Source organism: Anomaloglossus baeobatrachus, chromosome 8 (assembly GCF_048569485.1).
Source record: "Anomaloglossus baeobatrachus isolate aAnoBae1 chromosome 8, aAnoBae1.hap1, whole genome shotgun sequence".
Classification (NCBI taxonomy): Eukaryota; Metazoa; Chordata; class Amphibia; order Anura; family Aromobatidae; genus Anomaloglossus; species Anomaloglossus baeobatrachus.
In genome coordinates, this window is record NC_134360.1 from 53,023,875 (window position 1) to 53,041,623 (window position 17,749).

The 17,749-nt window shown below is 46.0% G+C and overlaps 1 protein-coding gene across 1 annotated transcript in view; it reads right to left on the reverse strand.

Annotated features, from left to right (window-relative positions):
- Positions 1-17,749, reverse strand: part of LOC142249761 (inter-alpha-trypsin inhibitor heavy chain H3-like) — a 54,177-nt gene that overhangs the window by 20,719 nt on the left and 15,709 nt on the right. The window contains exons 7-10 of the mRNA XM_075321619.1: positions 10,048-10,164; positions 8,415-8,583; positions 5,089-5,214; positions 4,593-4,774 (exon numbers count right to left, since the gene is read on the reverse strand). Coding sequence (XP_075177734.1) covers positions 4,593-4,774; positions 5,089-5,214; positions 8,415-8,583; positions 10,048-10,164 — 594 coding nt within the window. The remainder of the gene's footprint in view (positions 1-4,592; positions 4,775-5,088; positions 5,215-8,414; positions 8,584-10,047; positions 10,165-17,749) is intronic.

Genomic DNA, 17,749 nt, shown 5'->3' on the forward strand with positions numbered 1-17,749 from the left:
ATATGGCAATAAAGGGGCACGGCATGAAAGGAAAGAGCATTGCATGCAACAATGGGGAATACATAATATCAATAGGCCATATAGAGAGCTATATAAAGCTATTATTCAGATCACTATATAAGCAAGTAAAATAAATAGATCAATGTGTGACATCATTTACCTGATCACTATCTGACATTTATCTGGTCACTATGTGACATCATTTATCTGGTCACTGTGTGATTCTATTTATCTGATCACTGTGGGACATCATTTATCTGATCACTGTGTGACATCATTTATCTGGTCACTGTGTGACACTATTTATCTGATCACTGTGTGACACTATTTATCTGATCACTGTGTGACACTATTTATCTGATCACTGTGTGACACTATTTATCTGATCACTGTGGGACATCATTTATCTGGTCACTGTGTGACACTATTTATCTGATCACTGTGTGACACTATTTATCTGATCACTGTGGGACATCATTTATCTGGTCACTGTGTGACACTATTTATCTGGTCACTGTGTGTTTCTATTTATCTGGTCACTGTGAGACATCATTTATCTGATCACTGTGTGACATCATTTATCTGGTCACTGTGTGACACTATTTATCTGATCACTGTGTGACATCATTTATCTGATCACTGTGTGACACTATTTATCTGATCACTGTGGGACATCATTTATCTGATCACTGTGTGACACTATTTATCTGATCACTGTGTGACATCATTTATCTGGTCACTGTGTGATTCTATTTATCTGATCACTGTGGGACATCATTTATCTGATCACTGTGGGACATCATTTATCTGATCACTGTGTGACATCATTTATCTGGTCACTGTGTGATTCTATTTATCTGATCACTGTGTGACATCATTTATCTGGTCACTGTGTGATTCTATTTATCTGAGCACTGTGGGACATCATTTATCTGATCACTGTGGGACATCATTTATCTGATCACTGTGTGACATCATTTATCTGGTCACTGTGTGATTCTATTTATCTGATCACTGTGTGACATCATTTATCTGGTCACTGTGTGATTCTATTTATCTGAGCACTGTGGGACATCATTTATCTGATCACTGTGTGACATTATTTATCTGGTCACTGTGTGATTCTATTTATCTGAGCACTGTGGGACATCATTTATCTGATCACTGTGGGACATCATTTATCTGGTCACTGTGTGACACTATTTATCTGGTCACTGTGTGTTTCTATTTATCTGGTCACTGTGAGACATCATTTATCTGATCACTGTGTGACATCATTTATCTGGTCACTGTGTGATTCTATTTATCTGAGCACTGTGGGACATCATTTATCTGATCACTGTGGGACATCATTTATCTGATCACTGTGTGACATCATTTATCTGGTCACTGTGTGATTCTATTTATCTGATCACTGTGTGACATCATTTATCTGGTCACTGTGTGATTCTATTTATCTGAGCACTGTGGGACATCATTTATCTGATCACTGTGGGACATCATTTATCTGATCACTGTGTGACATCATTTATCTGGTCACTGTGTGATTCTATTTATCTGATCACTGTGTGACATCATTTATCTGGTCACTGTGTGATTCTATTTATCTGAGCACTGTGGGACATCATTTATCTGATCACTGTGTGACATTATTTATCTGGTCACTGTGTGACATCATTTATCTGGTCACTGTGTGACACTATTTATCTGATCACTGTGTGACACCATTTATCTGATCACTGTGTGACACTATTAACTGATCACTGGATGACACCATTTATCTGATCACTGTGTGACACTATTTATCTGATCACTGTGGGACACCATTTATCTGATCATTGTGTGACACCATTTATCTGATCACTGTGTGACACTATTTATCTGATCACTGTGTGACACCATTTATCTGATCACTGTGTGACATTATTTATCTGATCACTGTGTGACACCATTTATCTGATCACTGTGTGACATTATTTATCTGATCACTGTGTGAAACCATTTATCTGATCACTGTGTGACATTATTTATCTGATCATTTATCTGATCACTGATCACTGTGTGACACTATTTATCTGATCACTGTGTGACACCATTTATCTGATCACTGTGTGACACTATTTATCTGATCACTGTGTGACATCATTTATCTGATCACTGTGTGACACTATTTATCTGATCACTGTGTGACACTATTTATCTGATCACTGTGTGACATCATTTATCTGATCACTGTGTGACACTATTTATCTGATCACTGTGTGACACTATTTATCTGATCACTGTGTGACACCATTTATCTGATCACTGTGTGACACTATTTATCTGATCACTGTGTGACACTATTTATCTGATCACTGTGGGACATCATTTATCTGATCACTGTGTGACATAATTTATCTGGTCACTGTGTGATTCTATTTATCTGATCACTGTGGGACATCATTTATCTGATCACTGTGGGACATCATTTATCTGATCACTGTGTGACATCATTTATCTGGTCACTGTGTGATTCTATTTATCTGATCACTGTGGGACATCATTTATCTGATCACTGTGTGACATTATTTATCTGGTCACTGTGTGACATCATTTATCTGGTCACTGTGTGATTCTATTTATCTGATCACTGTGGGACATCATTTATCTGGTCACTGTGTGACACTATTTATCTGATCACTGTGGGACATCATTTATCTGATCACTGTGGGACATCATTTATCTGATCACTGTGTGATTCTATTTATCTGATCACTGTGGGACATCATTTATCTGGTCACTGTGTGATTCTATTTATCTGATCACTGTGGGACATCATTTATCTGGTCACTGTGTGATTCTATTTATCTGATCACTGTGTGACATCATTTATCTGATCACTGTGTGACACTATTTATCTGATCACTGTGTGACTCTATCTAATCACTGTGTGACACTATTTATCTGATCACTGTGTGACACCATTTATCTGATCACTGTGTGACACCATTTATCTGATCACTGTGTGACACTATTAACTGATCACTGGATGACACCATTTATCTGATCACTGTGTGACACCATTTATCTGATCACTGTGTGACACCATTTATCTGATCACTGTGTGACACTATTTATCTGATCACTGTGTGACACCATTTATCTGATCACTGTGTGACATTATTTATCTGATCACTGTGTGACACCATTTATCTAATCACTGTGTGACATTATTTATCTGATCACTGTGTGAAACCATTTATCTGATCACTGTGTGACATTATTTATCTGATCATTTATCTGATCACTGATCACTGTGTGACACTATTTATCTGATCACTGTGTGACACCATTTATCTGATCACTGTGTGACACTATTTATCTGATCACTGTGTGACACCATTTATCTGATCACTGTGTGACACCATTTATCTGATCACTGTGTGACACCATTTATCTGATCACTGTGTGACACTATTTATCTGATCACTGTGTGAAACCATTTATCTGATCACTGTGTGACATTATTTATCTGATCATTTATCTGATCACTGATCACTGTGTGACACCATTTATCTGATCACTGTGTGACACTATTTATCTGATCACTGTGTGACACCATTTATCTGATCACTGTGTGACATTATTTATCTGATCACTGTGTGACACCATTTATCTAATCACTGTGTGACATTATTTATCTGATCACTGTGTGAAACCATTTATCTGATCACTGTGTGACATTATTTATCTGATCATTTATCTGATCACTGATCACTGTGTGACACTATTTATCTGATCACTGTGTGACACCATTTATCTGATCACTGTGTGACACTATTTATCTGATCACTGTGTGACACCATTTATCTGATCACTGTGTGACACTATTTATCTGATCACTGTGTGACACCATTTATCTGATCACTGTGTGACACCATTTATCTGATCACTGTGTGACACTATTTATCTGATCACTGTGTGACACTATTTATCTGATCACTGTGTGACACTATTTATCTGATCACTGTGTGACACCATTTATCTGATCACTGTGTGACACCATTTATCTGATCACTGTGTGACATCATTTATCTGATCACTGTGTGACACCATTTATCTGATCACTGTGTGACACTATTTATCTGATCATTGTGTGACACTATTTATCTGATCACTGTGTGACACTATTTATCTGATCACTGTGTGACACTATTTATCTGATCACTGTGTGACATCATTTATCTAATCACTGTGTGACACTATTTATCTGATCACTGTGTGACACTATTTATCTGATCACTGTGTGACACTATTTATCTGATCACTGTGTGACACTATTTATCTGATCACTGTGTGACACTATTTATCTGATCACTGTGTGACACAATCTGACCACTATGTGACTTTTTATCTGATCACCCTTCATCTATCACACATTATAACGCTATTTATCTGGTCACTATTTTGTTGCTAGTTTATCTGTTTACTGTGTGATGTTTCTCATCTCACTAATTGGTACAATGTATGTGGATGATGTGTGGGACTGTTACTTGATTAAAGCAGGTCGAATGTAATTATAAGTATAAATCATTCCTCCAGAAAGTCACCTGTAATTGTAAAGCGGAGTCAGAGTCCACATAAATTCTTCTCGCCAGGCCGCCATTTTCAAGGGACATTTTCTCTAAAAAGTTATAATCGACGTCTTCCCCAAATCCCAAACTGTACAAGGTCACCACACCTTCCGTGGCTTGCTTCACATTCATCATTATGGTATCAATGTTCCTTTCACCTTAAAATTGAAATGCAGAAAAAGTGAAGCATGCCGGAGGTCACAACTCAATACAAGTCTATGAGATAGCCTCTTTCTGGTCTCATAGACTTGTACTGAGCGATTGTGGCTTAACTTCTGACTTCTGGCCAGTCAGAAGTTATTGTTACAAGATGGCGCCAAGAGACCGGAGAAGCGACAGTAAAAGGTGAAGACGCACCCGATGAGTATATAATAGGTATCAGGGGGTTTAGTTAAAGCGCCACTCCAGTGCTGGACCCCCCACTGCTGGAGTGGTGTTTAAAACTCCCACCTATTATCCCAGCTCTACATACCAAGTGTTGGGTCACCATCAGAGAGGAATATTATAGATGAGGCACTGATTTCAGGTAATATTCCGGCTTCTTGTGCATCTTTCAGCATTTTGACGGCAGACAATAAAGCAGAATTTATATCAGTTCCTAAAATGCAAAAATGTACAGAATATGTAACACAACCCCAACTCCAAAAACATTACACCACTCTGTAAAAAATGAAGAAAATAAGAATGCAGTGATCTGGAAATCTCTATTTTATTCACAGCACACCATAGAACTGGTCAGTTGAACGTTGGACCTTTTTCCATTTTATTAAGAAAAAAAAGCACATTTAGAAATTGATGGAGGTGACACAAGCAAGAACAGTTTGGGCAGTGAGAACAAAAGGCAGCAAAAGTAAGTGGTATTCATGAAAACCAACTGGAGGGTAAGTGTTCAATGAAGTCACATGACTGTATAAAAAGAGCATGTTAGAGAGGCAGAGTCTCTCCGAAGCAAACATGGTCGTGGGTCACTGATCTGTTAACAATTGTGCCTAGAAATTGTGGAACACATTCAGAGAAATGTTCATTAGAGTAAAATTACAAAATGTCACACTGATGGGTGTGGACCCACTGCTCCATGGGCCGGGCTTACCCTGGAGACTATAGGCCGCTTTACACGCTGCAATATCGTTACCGATATCGCTAGCGTGGGTACCTGCCTCCATCGGTTGTGCGACATGGGCAAATGCTGCCCGTGGCGCACAACATCGCCCAGACCCGTCACAGTACTTACCTGCCCTGTGACGTCGCTGTGACCGGAGAACCCCCTCCTTTCTAAGGGGGCGGTTCGTTCAGCGTCACAGCGACGTCACAGCTGTGTCACTGAACCGCCACCCAATAGAAGCGGAGATGAGCGGGACGAACATCCCGCCCACCTCCTTCCTTCCGCATAGCGGCCGGGAGGCAGGTAAGGCGAGGTTCTTCGTTCCTGCGGTGTCACACGGAGCGATGTGTGCTGCTGCAGGAACGAGGAACAACTTTGTTACTGCTGCAGCAACGATATTCGAGAATGGACCCCCATGTCACTGAAGAGCGATTTTGCACGTTTTTGCAACGATTCAAAATCGCTCAAAGGTGTCACACGCAACGGTATCGCTAATGCGGCCGGATGTGCGTCACCAATTCCGTGACCTCAACGAGATCGCTTGAGCGATGTCGCAGCATGTAAAGCGGCCTTAAGTACCTACTTGGGCTTCACTAGAGCCTCTGATGATAAGGTTAACCTGGGCTACTGGTAGACACCAGGCAGCACACCAGGGCAGTCCCTGGGACTGCAGCAGCTGACTGGAGGGTCAGAGATGCAGGAACAGAGTACAGGAGGGCGAGACAGAGGCGTAGTCGGATGATACAGGGTTGGGGAAGGCAGCACAGAATCAGAGTACAAGACTGAGGTCAGGAATGGAAGGGTCAGGCAGGATGGCTAAGCAAGGCGGTCAACAATGGAAGACAGAATATGGAGGAATTCATAAACTAGGTGCTAGCAGGCTAGAAACCATATTCGGCAAAGAGTAAAGGGAAGAGTTGCCTACAATAGACCCTGCTTGACTGGGATTGGTCTGTGAACTTAATCTCTGCAGGACATTGCAGGAATTTCACTCTGCTGAGATTGGCCATGACCGCTAAGGCTAAATGGAACCCACATGCAGAAGCAGCAGTGGAGGGAAGTGCTGCAACAGGCAACGCAGCGAGGAGACCTGACACAAGGAGAAACCGCGCAGGGACCATAGTAAGTGGGGCGGTGCTGAGACTAGCCTCCATGACACAAAGACTGTGACAGCACATCATGTCATCAAGTGATTCAGAGATTCTGGAGAAGGATGATCTTCTGGCCCTCAGGAAGCACTGTAGTAAACACAGACATGAATCATTGTATGGGTCTAGGAAGAATCCAGAAATGTTTGTCTGTAATCACAGTTCTTCGTAGAATCTACAAATGCATGTGAAAGCTCCATCACGTAAAAAAAAAGCCGAATATCAGCATAATCCAGAATTGCTGTCATGTTCTCGGTGCCAAAACTCATTTATACAGCACAGAGGCAAAAACTGTTCTGTGGTTGGTTGTATCAAAATATTAAATTCTTTATGGAAACCCTGGTTGCAGTGTCCTGTGGACTCAGAACGAGAGGAACCATCCAGCTTGTTATCAAGGAGAGGGACAATACAGCTTGTAATTGTGGAGAGGCACCATCTAGCTTGTTATCGAGGAGAGGGACCATCCAGCTTGTTATCAAAGAGAAGGACCAACCAGCTTGTTATCGAGGAGCAGCACCAACCAGCTTGTTATCGAGGAGCAGTACCAACCAGCTTGTTATTGAGGAGCGGGACCAACCAGTTTGTTATCAAGGAGAGGGAGTATCCAGCTTGTTATCGAGGAGATGGACCATCCAGATTGTTATCAAGGAGAGGGACCATCCTGCTTGTTATTGTGGAGAGGGACCATCCAGCTTGCTATTGAGGAGAGGAGCCATTCAGCTTGTTATCGAGGAGAGGGGCTATTCAGCTTGTTATTGAGGAGAGGGGCTATTCAGCTTGTTATTGAGGAGAGTGACCATGCAGCTTGTCATCAAGGAGAGACACCAACCAGTTTGTTATCATTGTACGGCTCTACATCTCTGATGATATGGGGTGCATTAGGGCCTATGGCAAGGGCACAATGAAGCACACGGCCAGGGCACAATGGTGGACATGGACAATGGTGGTTATGGCCCAGGCACAATGGTGGACACGGCCTTGGCACAACTGTTCTGAGATGTGTCGCTGCCATCAATTTCTAAATAAATAAGATTATCAAATAAAATGAGCAAATGTCCAACATTCAACTTCTGATCTGTTCAGAATAAGAATAAGAGATTTCCAGATCATTACTTCTTTACATTTTGCACAGTGGAGAAACGTTTTTGGAATTGGGGTTGTTTAGAAATGTATATGTAAACAGAAATTTGCCATTAAAAATGGGGGAATTCATGGTGGGGAGCAAAATCAAACAAGTACCCCAACTCTTTACCCTCCTCTCTACTGGTGGAACAGTGGGGCAGTACCATAATCAAACAGGCCCTAAAGGGGTCCTCCATCTAAGACATAGATAGGCAATAGATGTAGGTCCTCGGTTTCAGACCCCTGTTAGTCAGAGCAGATACTATTACATCTGCCTGTCAACTCCGAGCAGAGGGTCTCCATAATTAGGCCATTATCATGGATCACCACAATTCGTACATGCCCCTATAGTATCTAACCCTTAAGGGTGGGGTAGTCCTGCACCAGTCTATGGTCACCCTGCAGCCAACCCGATATATCACCTACCTCCATGAGGCTTGATCTTTCTCACAAATTCCTTTGCCCCTTGGATATTGTCAGGTGTGGCTTTCACAAGATCGTCACTCCACTTCACGACATCGCCACTGAACTTCAGAATCCCAAAGTGATCCGTCACAGGTAAATCCGAGAGAATTTTGATGAAGGCTTCATATGTCTGCGGTCAAATCCACAAATGTTTAATGTTCGTCGTGTAAAGTGCACTAAACAGGTCAACTCACAAATGTAAGATTTTACTGTCTAGAATAAATACTAATTCAAATAGTCTTATTTTCAGGATAAGCAATTAGATTCACAATGACTCCACCAGCAGAATAGTGAGTGCAGCTCTGGAGTATAATACAGGAGGTAACTCAGGATCAGTACAGGATAAGTAATGTAATGTATGTACACAGTGACTACACCAGCAGAATAGTGAGTGCAGCTCTGGAGGATAATACAGGAGGTAACTCAGGATCAGTACAGGATAAGTAATGTAATGTATGTACACAGTGACTGCACCAGCAGAATAGTGAGTGCAGCTCTGGAGTATAATACATGAGGTAACTCAGGATCAGTACAGGATAAGTAATGTAATGTATGTACACAGTGACTACACCAGCAGAATAGTGAGTGCAGCTCTGGAGTATAATACATGAGGTAACTCAGGATCAGTACAGGATAAGTAATGTAATGTATGTACACAGTGACTGCACCAGCAGAATAGTGAGTACAGCTCTGGAGTATAATACAGGACATAACTCAGGATCAGTAAAGGATAAGTAATGTAATGTATGTACACAGTGACTGCACCAGCAGAATAGTGAGTGCAGCTCTGGAGTATAATACAGGACATAACTCAGGATCAGTAAAGGATAAGTAATGTAATGTATGTACACAGTGACTGCACCAGCAGAATAGTGAGTGCAGCTCTGGAGTATAATACAGGAGGTAACTCAGGATCAGTAAAGGATAAGTAATGTAATGTATGTACACAGTGACTGCACCAGCAGAATAGTGAGTGCAGCTCTGGAGTATAATACAGGAGGTAACTCAGGATCAGTAAAGGATAAGTAATGTAATGTATGTACACAGTGACTGCACCATCAGAATAGTGAGTGCAGCTCTGGAGTATAATACAGGAGGTAACTCAGGATCAGTAATGTAATGTATGTGCACAGTGACTGCACCAGCAGAATAGTGAGTGCAGCTCTGGAGTTTAATACAGGATGTAATTCAGGATCAGTACAGGATAAGTAATGTAATGTATGTACACAGTGACTGCACCAGCAGAATAGTGATTGCAGCTCTGGAGTATAATACAGGAGGTAACTCAGGATCAGTAAAGGATAAGTAATGTAATGTATGTACACAGTGACTACACCAGCAGAATAGTGAGTGCAGCTCTGGAGTATAATACAGGAGGTAACTCAGGATCAGTAAAGGATAAGTAATGTAATGTATGTACACAGTGACTGCACCAGCAGAATAGTGAGTGCAGCTCTGGAGTATAATACAGGAGGTAACTCAGGATCAGTAAAGGATAAGTAATGTAATGTATGTACACAGTGACTGCACCAGCAGAATGGAGCATAGTACATGATATACACCATAAATCAGATCAACCTTTTATAGTATTTACCTGTGTTATCTTGCGGCCCGCCATTGACATGCTGCAGTCAATAACAAACACCATATTTTTAGGGACCCTTTCAAGGGTGCTGGGAGCAAAATAATGCACAAAATAACCATTGACGATCTGTGGATCAAAATATTGTTTCTATAAGTGAAGTTATTACAGAGAATCAGGTTAATAAACATTGGCTTAAACTCGTTGCTCTATTAAAAACATTTGTTGTCAGCGAATGACAAAATTCCTGTTTGATCCAAAAGGCTGAAATCCCGACCAGATCTCGCACTTGCTCGTACGGTCGGGGTCAGACGAGTATAGCATGGGACGTGGTAAGTTAATGACACTCAGCTCAGAATATGATGTGAGCGTGCGCCGAGTGTCACTCACTGTCGTTCTCTCGTATGCGAGAATCGGATCACAGGGGTGGGAGATGGAGAGATTAATGTTTCCATCTGCTCCATTGTCTGTCTCTACGTGTATACAGTGTGTCCACCCATATCCTGTCCGCCTCCATTACCTTGAGAACGGCGGCAGCTATAGGCATAGAAGTGGTGTCTAGGTATAGTAAAGTAGCCAATGAAACCACCTATAGCGCCACCTGGTGGAAAACAACGGAGTTAGCATTTTTGTCTCGAAAATGGAACGAGATAGAGAAAAAAAGTGAATTACAAAGTTGTAGGGCATCATCAATTCAATACGAATCGACACCTTGCATACAGAAATGCTATGATTAGAGCGTGTAAAACTCACAAGGCTGCGGACGTGAAGCGATACCTCATGGAGACCTTCCTACAAGTCATTGGGTATGGTGGCTGTGTGGACCGGCCTCCACGCTCACCTGACCTGACCCCATTGGACTTCTTTCTGTGAGGTCACATCAAACAGCAGCTGTATGCGACACCGCCACCAACATTGCAGGACCTACGGCGACGTATCACAGATGCTTGTGCAAACGTGTCACCTACCATATTGCACAACGTGCAGCAAGATACAGTATGCTGTGCAGAGTCCAGATGTGCATTGCAGCTGACGGGGGCCACTTTGAGCATCAAAGTTAAATGAGCGCCATATGCGTGACCAGCATTCAATGTTTTGGGGGGGTCATGGGTTTCATATCATAGCATTTCTGTATGCAAGGTGTCGAATCATATTGAATTGATGATGCCCTACAACTTTGTAATTCACTTTTTTCTCTATCTCGTTCCATTTTCTAGATAAAAATCCTAACTCCATTGTTTTCCACCAGGTGGCACTATAGGTGGTTTCATTGCGTAGTGCATGGCTACTTTACTATACCTAGACACCACTTCCAGGGCCGGATTATAGGCGGGGAAGACGGGGCTCCAGCCCAGGGGCCCCGACCACAAGAGCTTCATAGGGGGCCCCCATCACTGTAGGCAGCGACCGCCGCCATTTTATTAACGCAGCGCGAGGATAAATATTAGACGCCGAGAAGAACTAGGCTGCGCATACGGTACCGCCTCCTCCTCTCTTGTCACGCCTTCTCTCCTGTCACGCCTCCTCTCCTGTGGATCTGCCTCCTCGCTGCGTTCCCGAGCATCGTGCGCCCGCCGCCTGCCGTGCCCGCCAATCAACGCTGCAGCGCCACGGTGATTATCACGCCTTCTCTCTGTATACCCTTGCGTGGAGGGGGGGGGGGAGCTGTATTCCCATGGGGGGGGGAGAGCTGCCTGTATACCCTTGTAGGGGGCAAGAGATGTGTACCCTTGCGTGGAGGTGGGGGGAGAGCTGTATTCCCATGGGGGAGGGAGAGCTGCCTCCCTGTATACCCTTGTAGGGGGCAAGAGATGTGTACCCTTGCGTGGAGGGGGGGGGAGCTGTATTCCCATGGGGGGGAGAGCTGCCTGTATACCCTTGTAGGGGGCAAGAGCTGTGTACCCTTGCGTGGAGGTGGGGGGAGAGCTGTATTCCCATGGGGGGGGAGAGCTGCCTCCCTGTATACCCTTGTAGGGGGCAAGAGATGTGTACCCTTGCGTGGAGGTGGGGGGAGAGCTGTATTCCCATGGGGGGGGGAGAGCTGCCTCCCTGTATACCCTTGTAGGGGGCAAGAGATGTGTACCCTTGCGTGGAGGGGAGGAAAGCTGTATTCCCATGGGGGGGGGGAGCTGCCTGTATACCCTTGTAGGGGGCAAGAGCTGTGTACCCTTGCGTGGAGGGGGGGGGGAGAGCTGTATTCCCATGGGGGGAGAGCTGCCTGTATACCCTTGTAGGGGGCAAGAGCTGTGTACCCTTGCGTGGAGGGGGGGGGGAGAGCTGTATTCCCATGGGGGGAGAGCTGCCTGTATACCTTTGTAGGGGGCAAGAGCTGTGTACCCTTGCGTGGAGGTGGGGGGAGAGCTGTATTCCCATGGGGGGGGAGAGCTGCCTCCCTGTATACCCTTGTAGGGGGCAAGAGATGTGTACCCTTGCGTGGAGGGGAGGAAAGCTGTATTCCCATGGGGGGGGGAGCTGCCTGTATACCCTTGTAGGGGGCAAGAGCTGTGTACCCTTGCGTGGAGGGGGGGGGGAGAGCTGTATTCCCATGGGGGGAGAGCTGCCTGTATACCCTTGTAGGGGGCAAGAGCTGTGTACCCTTGCGTGGAGGGGGGGGGGAGAGCTGTATTCCCATGGGGGGAGAGCTGCCTGTATACCCTTGTAGGGGGCAAGAGCTGTGTACCCTTGCGTGGAGGGGGGAGAGCTGTATTCCCATGGGGGGGAGAGCTGCCTCCCTGTATACTCTTTTAGGGGGCAAGAGCTGTGTACCCTTGCGGGGGGGGAGCTGTATTCTCATGGGGGGGAGAGCTGCCTGTATACCCTTGTAGGTGGAAAGAGCTGTCTACCCTTGCGAGGGGGAGCTGTATTCTCATGGGGGGGGGAGCTGCCTGTATACCCTTGTAGGGGGCAAGAGCTGTATACCCTTGCAGGGGGGGGAGCTGCATACCTTTGTAGGGGGGAGGGCTGTATACCTTTGTAGGGGGGGAACTGTATAGCCTCATAGGGGGGAGAGCTGTATACCGTTGGGGGGGAACTGTGTACATTCGGGAGCTTCATATGGAGAAGTCGGAGGGACTATATACCGATACATAAAGGCACTATACGGAGGCATGGGGGGCTGTATCCATGGGTGGCAGTATATGGAAATCTGGGGGCTGTACACAGACACATGGGTGGCTGCGTACATGCCACATACATGGTGGGTGCCGTATTCATGGGGGTGCTGCATACATGGGGTGGGGGCTCCTGAACCATCATCTTCATTTTTCATGCATTGCAGACAACATCATACATCATTGTGGGGGAAAAATACAGTAAAGCTTGTAATGTGTACATTTATCTCTGCTTTTATCTGTACACACTTTTATATAAAGCATGTTTTCGATCGCTAACACCTCCCCCTTGTACTTGGGGATGCTCACAGGCACATTAAGACAGGTGATATATCCTCCTTCAGCCAACAGACCTGTATTCAAAGAATGCTTCTTTTTCTTCTCTTACTATAGGAGAGCAAGCCACTACTCCGGAGATAATACAATAGAGAGCATATTGTTATACAGTAATTAGCAACAATTGCTGCTGGTGAAAACTTTCCCTTTCTGCATTTTTACTATTCCTTGGCTGTCTTAACATTGGGTTCAATAAAAAAAATGTGAGTAAAGGTACCTTCACACTTAGCGATGCAGCAGCGATCCGACCAGCGATCTGACCTGGTCAGGATCGCTGCTGCATCGCTACATGGTCGCTGGTGAGCTGTCAAACAGGCAGATCTCACCAGCGACCACTGAACAGCCCCCAGCCAGCAGCGACGTGCAAGCGACGCTGCGCTTGCACGGAGCCGCCGACTGGAAGCTGCGGAGACTGGTAACTAAGGTAAACATCGGGTATGGTTACCCGATGTTTACATTAGTTACCAGCGCTGTGTGCAGAGAGCAGGGAGCCGCGCACACTGAGCGCTGGCTCCTTGCTCTCCTAGCTGCTGTACACATCGGGTTAATTAACCCGATGTGTAATGCAGCTACATGTGCAGAGAGCAGGGAGCCGCGCACACTGCTTAGCGCTGGCTCCTTGCTCTCCTAGCTGCTGTACACATCGGGTTAATTAACCCGATGTGTACAGCAGCTACATGTGCAGAGAGCCGGAGCCGGCAGCACAGGCAGCGTGAGAGCTGCAGAGGCTGGTAACTAAGGTAAATATCGGGTAACCACCTTGGTTACCCGATGTTTATCTTGGTTACAAGCTTACCTCAGCTGTCAGACGCCGGCTCCTGCTCCCTGCTCGCTTCATTTGTCGCTCTCTCGCTGTCACACACAGCGATCTGTGTGTCACAGCGGGAGAGCGGCTTTGAAGAAAACGAACCAGGGCTGTGTGTAACGAGCAGCGATCTCGCAGCAGGGGCCAGATCGCTGCTCAGTGTTACACACAGCGAGATCGCTAATGAGGTCACTGCTGCGTCACAAAAAGCGTGACTCAGCAGCGATCTCGGCAGCGAGCTCGCTGTGTGTGAAGCACCCCTAACTCTTTCTGTCTAGAATTGGACTGCTTTGAGTAATCCTGGACTGTATCTCTATTGTAGTACTGTAAATCTGAATGTGGCAGTGTAATAACCTGCAGGTAACAGGATACGCAAGGACTGCACGGAACCACGGGGGTTAATCAATGCAAATTTAATAATGTATTGCACAACACAGGTGGAGGAAAAGTGAGGGAAGGGAGCACAGCAGTGGAGATAATGCAATATACATACAACTACTTTGAATAACTTGTCAAAGATAGGAAGCCTCAGATTGTACTCCCAAAAGCAAAACACAGAAATCCTTATTAAACAAAAAAACGCAGAGTCCTTGTTATCTTACTTGTATAACACAGTGCAGAGCCTTTTCCTATCTGTCCCTAACTAAAAGTAGTGTGCACACTTAACTGCAGGTTTCAGCGTGGGGTACCTCGTCACCGTTGGGGCCCGTATTCCGCCGGCAGACACCTCTAAAGTTCAGTCTTTGTCCCGGATCTGTAACTCGCACGTGCTGCCTGGCTCCTCGCTCTCCACATCCAGCCTCTTTGGATCGGTAATTTGCACGTGCTGTCTGGCCCCTCGCTGCACATCCAGCCTCTTTGGATCTGTGTCTTGGGGGGAACACCACGCAACACTCTAAGGTACTTGGACCTCGGAAAACAGGGCAGACTGAGGCCTTCTATCTTACAGCCCACTCGAGCACACTCCACTCTGCAAAACACAGCCACAAGTAGACTCCTCCTCCTCCTGTTCCAGACTGAACCAGTCACTCGAGCAGTAGGACTTTTTGCCCGCTGTTCTCTGTTTTGACAGCAGGTGGCAGCATAACACAAGGAAGTCCACCAAACAGTCTTTTAACCTATATATATATAAATGTTAACAGGTCTTACATTTACCCCCCTCTTTAACCTCGGCCGTCCCGGCCGATACACTCTTGAGGCACTCTGCAAAGGGGCACACGGTGGCAACTCCTGCCCTGCTTCACAACCTGTTGCTTGGGAGCCGATGTCGTAAAACAGGATTCAGTGACAGAACACACAAATTCATCTGCCAAGTACTGATCAGGGGGAATACCAGCATTAGCCCGCTCACTCCGGCGTGGCACCACAGCTAACTCACCAGACGTCGGCGCCGTATCAGGGAGTACAGTATTCCCGTCCCCATCTCTGGAGATTAGTGACTCCTGCTCTGCAGGGGTGGCACCTGTGTCTTGAAAGGATGGGGGTGTGGATCTCTCCCAGTCTGCTGGGTTGGTCGGGGCCCGCCACCATTCTTCATCGTCAGAGCCCTCTTCGAAGGTAACAGGAACAGGCACGGGCACCGTCTCCGAGGTACTTTGTCTGGTCCTGTCTTCTGAATAGCAGGGCCTCAGCATATTACGATGCAGGATGAGGGTGTCGCCTCTTCGCTCACCTCTCACTTCGTATAGTGATCCGTGGGGAGAGATTCTTCTAATCACAATGTACGGCTCTGTTTTCCAGCGCTCACTCAACTTGTGTCTCGGGTGTTTCTCTGCAACTAGTACTCGGTCTCCTGGCAAGAACGGGGCTTCACACACAGGTTTCTGCTGCGGGTGTGTCTTTTCTTGCAACCGCTTGGTGACAATTCGATGGATAGTCTCCAGCCGCCGACGGTGACAGTCAACCCAGGAACCTACGCTCTGACCTTCACTGATCTCGGGGGGAGTCAGGTTGAGCTCTTCTATGCCTCTTCCGGCTCTTCCAAACAGTAGTACGTATGGGGTGTACCCAGTGGTGGAGTGGACACGATTATTGTACGCCCACACGAGTTCTGCGAGATAGCCGGGCCAGTGATTCTTACGATCATCCTCCAACGTGCGTAGCATTTGTAGGAGGGTCCGGTTAAATCTCTCGCAGGCTCCGTTGCCCTGTGGATGATAAGGCGTAGTCCTTGACTTCTGCATTCCGTAAATCCTTTGCAGCTCTCTCATGACACCGCCTTGAAAGCAAGCCCCTTGGTCGGAATGTATTCTTTTGGGGCAGCCGTACACCCGGATAAAGTCATCACTGATGGCTCGAGCAGCTGATTCAGCCGTCTGATCTCTGGTGGGCTTCACCACCGCAAATTTGGAGAAGTGATCTGTCATCACAAGGCAGAACTGATAGCCCCGGTGGGAGTGGCCAATCTTCAGATAATCGATCATGAGTACTTCCAACGGCTCTTTGGTTACAATAGTCTGTACTGGTGCTTGCTGTGGGGGAGCCTTACTTAACTCGCAGGAACGGCACAGTTTACAGGCCTTCTCTACCGCCCGAAGCATCTGAGGACAGTATACTATTCTTTGCAACCACTGGTAAGTCTTGTCCGGTCCGAAATGGGCTCCCTTCTCATGCGCCTCTCGGGCCAGTGGTACTGCCATCTTCTGGGGTATCACTACTTGCCACCGTACTTCCAACTCTGTAGCTAGGTGCACCTTCCGATACAGCATCCCTTCTTGCACCGACAGCTTATCCCACTGGCTGAGAATCTGGAGGGCCACGTGCGACAGCGTGGCCCGTATTTCCTTTCTAGGCTTGCGCTGCTGGATCACCCACTCTTTCACTTGAAGCAGTTCTGGGTCAGATGACTGAATTTTCACCCATTCCTCTCTGGTTTGGCCAAGCAGGCATGATGTCGTGCCCGACGTAATTTCCAGCATACGAGCCTCTACCACTTGAGCGGTGAATTTACTGAAGTCCGGAATTTCGTCTTCCTCCAACTGTTCATCTCTCTCCCCCACTGGGGCTTCGGTGGTAACACGAGAAAGGGCATCCGCATTCTGATTTTCATGCTTAGAGCGGTATTGCACATGATAATTGTATCTGGAGAGTCGTGCCAGCCACCTCTGTTCCATTGCTCCCAGTTTGGCGGTGGAGATGTGAGCCAGGGGGTTATTATCCGTATAGACTTCAATTTTAGCTCCCGTGAGATATTCTGAGAACCTTTCGGTTATCGCCCATACTAGTGCCAGTAACTCCAGCCGAAAGGAACTGTAATTCTCGGGATTGCGCTCGGCTTCTCGCAACGTCCGACTTCCATATGCAATCACCCGTTCAGTACCATTCTGTACCTGGGCCAGTACTACACCCAGGCCGTAGAGGCTCGCGTCTGTATACAACCGAAAGGGGAGGTTATAGTCTGCATAGGCAAGCACAGTGGCGCTAACCAAGGCCTCTTTCAATCGGTGTAAGGCTTTTGCTTGTC